Here is a 4719-nt window from a genome sequence, read left to right as displayed (position 1 = left end):
TTTTGCTTCACCCGATTGTTTACTTCCCCCTTGATCCTACCACTATATTTATATATATAATATTATATAGATTGAATCTTAAATATAAACTATGTTTACCATAAACATGAACAATTAACAATCATTAACATAATTACAAAAAAAAAAAAGTTTGACCGACTTTTTCCGAATTTGACCGACTTTTTCAGACATTTCCGACTTTTTGCCTTTGACCGACTTTTTAGCAACGACGCATCGGCCATGCCTAAAAAATGACGTGTCGGCCGACTTTTGCAACACTGCTTTTAGCTACATAATTTTTTATTTTTTTATTTATTTTTGGGCTATCAAAATTCTAAGGTTACTTTTGATGACCAAACCCACACAAAAATTTCTTACTTTGACTCCGCACAACCCATAGCATACGCAAGTTCATAAGTATGATTTATTTATTTTTTAATAAAACATCAATAATGTTTGCCGAAAGAAATGTACTAAAATTTGCATTTCGATGCATTTCTAAATCAGCTTCTTCATAAGAGTTCGAATGAATTACATATTCAAGCTGCAAAATTTGACAATTACAAATTATGCTTGTAAACCGTCTATGCAGCTGGAATTGCGGCCATAAATAATGCTCATTAATAAACAAGAACAAAACTGTCTCTTTTATCTTGGTCGATCATCATAAAAAAATCATACCTGGTATCATAAACTGTCACTTGAAATAAGTTTAAATCCTAGATTTCGCATTCAGGGACTTTTTTTTATATTTATTCTCCAACTGTCAACCCAAACCCAAACTTGTAGTCTTTCTTCCTGTGGTCTATCTGCATGACATCACCCGTATTATAAAATGTTATTAAAGACCAGAGAATAGTAGCACATTAAAAAGGTTACTTAATGTTGCCCAATTATTTCCGATGGTGCATTCAGCAAATATTAAACATTAAACATGATACGAGAAGCTAATACACTTTATGGTGAACATTTAGAGACAGGGTTTATATTCAACTTCCTGTTTAAAGATTTGTAAATGACTAAAAAAATGTACTAACCTCGGCTGACAGAATGAAATTTAGACCCATATTTAGCCTTTCTTCGAGAAAAGCAGACACACAGCCATTTGAATCCATCTTTCCTCTTAGACGACACTGTCAATATGAAAACGGGTTAATGGATAAACAAATTTGGTAAGTTCATATATACTATATGGGAGGTTTATGCGCTCACGATAAAGTTTGAATCTTTATAGCTATTTTTCATTACTTCTTCGACCAGTTAAACATAAAACATAACTTTAATCTACCCATTCATGATTAAATTATCAAAACGCCACCTGCTATTGTGATTATAAAGGAAGAAGTTGTTATATTACCTGACGGAGTATATAATCATACCCAAAGCTAGCAGTTACATCTCTTGACATGTAATTGTACATCATATCTGTTGCCAAAGAGACCTACGCCGATAAAAATAAGAATCGTACATCAAGCTGGTGGGCCCAGTGAAATATAGTTAAATAACAAACAACAATAGATAACTTTAAATTGGTCACCTTTTCAGACACTTTTTGCACATAACTTAAAGCCACCAATCCAGTACTAGCAGCTTGTCCTGAAGCAACCTGTAAAAATGATTATAGCATAATTAAGCTTAATAGTGTTAATAATATTCAGCAAATGCACAATAAAATAGAATGGCATGACAATACTTATAATAATATGTAACAGACAAAATACCCATTTATCTGTGCTGTATCGCGCAGCATAACCAAGACCCGATTTCCGATGCTGACCCGCCCAGAAGACTTCGCCACCTAAGGACAGGTTAGGTGTCACACTCTGCAACAAGAATATACCCAATCAGTAAATGCTAATTACACCTTAACTTATTGCTAATTACATTTTAACCATAATAGAATGGGTACCTGGATATAATTTGCCCCAAGCAGGCCACCATTTCCAAGTTGGAACTGAGCCCTGTAATCTGTACCCTGGATCACGAATAAATTATTCCGATAACAGTGTTAGTAGTTGCACAAAAACAAACCAAACGACACATTAGCTCAATTCAAAATGTCATAAGATACACCAAAAAGGGGACACGTACACACAAAAAGTGCCAAACAAAAAGAATAAAATCACCTTATAGTCAAAGTTGAACATTCCATGTGACATGTGAGGCTCGTTTGTAAGCTGATAACATGATAAAACTGGATTAATGACACATTTTATATTCAAAAAATATGAATATTGAATATAACACATGATTCGTTCATTTTACCTGAGCATTGGCTTTCATGGTAAGATTTTCAGACAAGTCACATTTCACTCGAGCACTTAGCCGCCCATCAGTCAAGATTCTCCCAAAAAGCATCAACTTAGAAAACCCAAAAACTATAAAAGTGAGACTACTATAGCCATATACAACAGAATGATTATAAAGGTAGAAACTTTGAATAAACTACCTTTGGGTCTATAAAGTTAGCACCAAACTCATAGTTTGCGGTAGGAATTTTAATTGTTTCAGGAGATTGTGAAGGAACTTCCGTGGGTCCCATAACAATACTGGTAGGTCAAATTCACAAACCATTAAAACAAAAACATAGATTAATTCATACCAACTCAGAAACAAGTTAAATGTGGTAGCTGGTTTACCTATGACTTAGTGAGAATCTTTGATTCAGACCTTTCGTAAAATCAACACGCATACCTTCAAAGTGCTCAGGCTTTAATGACACTGCATAGAAATAAAGTATGTTTCATACAAGAAACAATTAACATATAAGATTTGGATGTTTCTTCATCTTCAGATTCAATCACATATGGAATAGCACAACTATATATACAATTAGTCATTTCTTATCTTCATATGCAATTCCATAGCAAATAATAAAAATCATATCCGACTCTTGATAGGATTTAGACATCGTGTGTGTTCAATATAAGAGATAATTAACATGTAAGATAACTATTTGTTCGTTTTTTAATCTTCAAATCCCATTACATATGAGTATATGACATGACACAATGATACTGATGTTTGATCATTTCTCGATCTTGAGATCCAAGCACACATGCCATATAAATGAGATATTCAGAATTGGAACATTTCTCCATCTTCATTCAAACACGCGTGACATTGTACAAAGATATAAACAAATGTTCCATCTCCGCTAGTAGTGTAAATGAGCCGAGCTACTCGCGAATTGAGCTTAAACGAGCTCGAGATTATTTTAAGAATCGATAACTAAACGAGTTTGAGCTTCTTATATCGAGCTCGAGCAAGCTCGCAAGAGCCTAAACGATCTTTTCATTTACATACATGATTAATTAATATTTTTGTCTAATAATACTATGTTGCATAATAGTTATTATCTTTTATAAAATATAATAAGTAAATCATATTATATATGGTTAAAAAGTTTGCAATAAATAAAATTAATATCGAATTTAGATAAAATAATAACTAAATAATAATATTATGGAATAGACGAGTACAGCTCGAGCTTCCTTAAATTCAGATGAGCAAGCTCGTGCTTTATATGCTAGGCTCGAACCGAGCCGAGCTCGAACTGGAGCTCAGCAAATTCTAAACGAGCCGAGCTTGAGTCAAGTCGAGCTTGACTCGGCTCGTTTACACCCCTAATCTCCGCATACTCAAATCTTAATATGAGCAGTCTAACTTATTGATCTATTTCTATTGATGAGCACGTTTACTCTCAATCAAGCCTCGCCTTCAATTACCATTTATTACACAGATGACGATAAGCCTAACATTTTCTATCCGTTATATAACTTGCACCATACTTGATTTTCGCATTTATTTTCCTATTAAAACTTTCTAAAAAAATGAAAATTAAATAAATAATTACCAATTTATAGTGAAATCACTATATCATATCATACAAAATACACAGCTAATACTCACCAAAGTAACTTCAAATTATTTCCATTGACATAACAATTAAATGCAGCCTATCAATTTAGCTACTAGCTAGGGTAAAAAATTAGGGTTTATCAGTACTATATGTCTACATTCATATATACACAACAATTTCAAGCTGTCACATTTTTTTAATCACCTACATTTCACAATCAATTAACAAAAATCATAAATAAGTACATGAGCTAGCAAGCTAGGGTTTAAGACCAATGAAAGATACTAACTCATAGCTTCACGATGGATCTCTTCGTACGGAATTGGACACGGTAAGTTCAAGTAATCAACTTTTTCCGGCTTGACAGCCTCCGTCGCCGGAGGCGGTGATGTAGGCGGCGGTTGAATAAAAGTTGCCATTATGAGTTGTTATTAACGTCGATTATAGTCGATTGATTGTGAATTAATTGAAATGTATGAGTAATTGAGTGAGTAGTGTAATGGTTTATTGTTATTGTATGGTGATAATTGCGGCCATTGATGTTTGTAAGGTTTGTTTGTTCAGTGAATTTGGTAAACCAAAACCCTTGAGGGGTAGGGGCTGGTTTGGTATAAAGAAGTCGGCTTGCTATGAGCCTATGACTCATACGGCTCGGTCAAATAACCAAAGTTTTTATAAGGTAGTTATAGGTTTGAGTGCTAAATCTTAAATTAGAAAGAGAATTGATTCATTGTTTTAACTTCGGCAATTGTGCTAATTCGATAAGAACTTAGATTTTTGAGAACGTAAACAATCAATCGAATTAACTTACTCAATAACATTGAGTCGTTAATATCTAAGATAATCGAATTCCAATG

The 4719-nt window shown here is 33.5% G+C and overlaps 1 protein-coding gene across 3 annotated transcripts; it reads right to left on the bottom strand.

The window, feature by feature from the left end:
- Nucleotides 1–458: 458 nt before the first annotated feature.
- LOC139872583 (mitochondrial import receptor subunit TOM40-1-like) lies at nucleotides 459–4456 on the bottom strand. Of its 3 annotated transcripts, none has more exons than XR_011767094.1 (12): nucleotides 4152–4456; nucleotides 2640–2721; nucleotides 2450–2549; nucleotides 2266–2361; nucleotides 2127–2177; nucleotides 1910–1975; nucleotides 1722–1823; nucleotides 1538–1606; nucleotides 1358–1441; nucleotides 1038–1133; nucleotides 682–809; nucleotides 459–544 (listed from the first exon to the last, which is right to left on the bottom strand). XR_011767094.1 is itself a non-coding variant. In XM_071860491.1 (11 exons), exons 1-11 carry the CDS (start codon nucleotides 4279–4281, stop codon nucleotides 753–755), a joined length of 933 nt encoding a protein of 310 aa, XP_071716592.1. In that variant the 5' UTR covers nucleotides 4282–4456; the 3' UTR covers nucleotides 552–752. The 3 variants fall into 3 exon arrangements, 1 of the variants encoding a protein (XP_071716592.1); XR_011767095.1 differs by having other exon boundaries at nucleotides 523–592; XM_071860491.1 differs by lacking the exon at nucleotides 459–544 and having other exon boundaries at nucleotides 552–809.
- Nucleotides 4457–4719: the final 263 nt, after the last annotated feature.

This window comes from Rutidosis leptorrhynchoides, chromosome 10 (genome assembly GCF_046630445.1).
Source record: "Rutidosis leptorrhynchoides isolate AG116_Rl617_1_P2 chromosome 10, CSIRO_AGI_Rlap_v1, whole genome shotgun sequence".
In the NCBI taxonomy this organism is placed as follows: domain Eukaryota; kingdom Viridiplantae; phylum Streptophyta; class Magnoliopsida; order Asterales; family Asteraceae; genus Rutidosis; species Rutidosis leptorrhynchoides.
This window is presented reverse-complemented; position numbering and strand designations above follow the sequence as displayed.

Bases quoted from the DNA above. Each gene is read 5' to 3' on its own strand.
- LOC139872583 (XM_071860491.1), bottom strand. From the start codon at position 4,281: ATGGCAACTTTTATTCAACCGCCGCCTACATCACCGCCTCCGGCGACG. The intron at 1,976-2,126 runs GTGATTTTATTC...TTCGTGATCCAG, and splicing joins TGTTCAACTTTGACTATAAG to GGTACAGATTACAGGGCTCA. The intron at 1,824-1,909 runs GTACCCATTCTA...TTCTTGTTGCAG, and splicing joins TTGGGGCAAATTATATCCAG to AGTGTGACACCTAACCTGTC.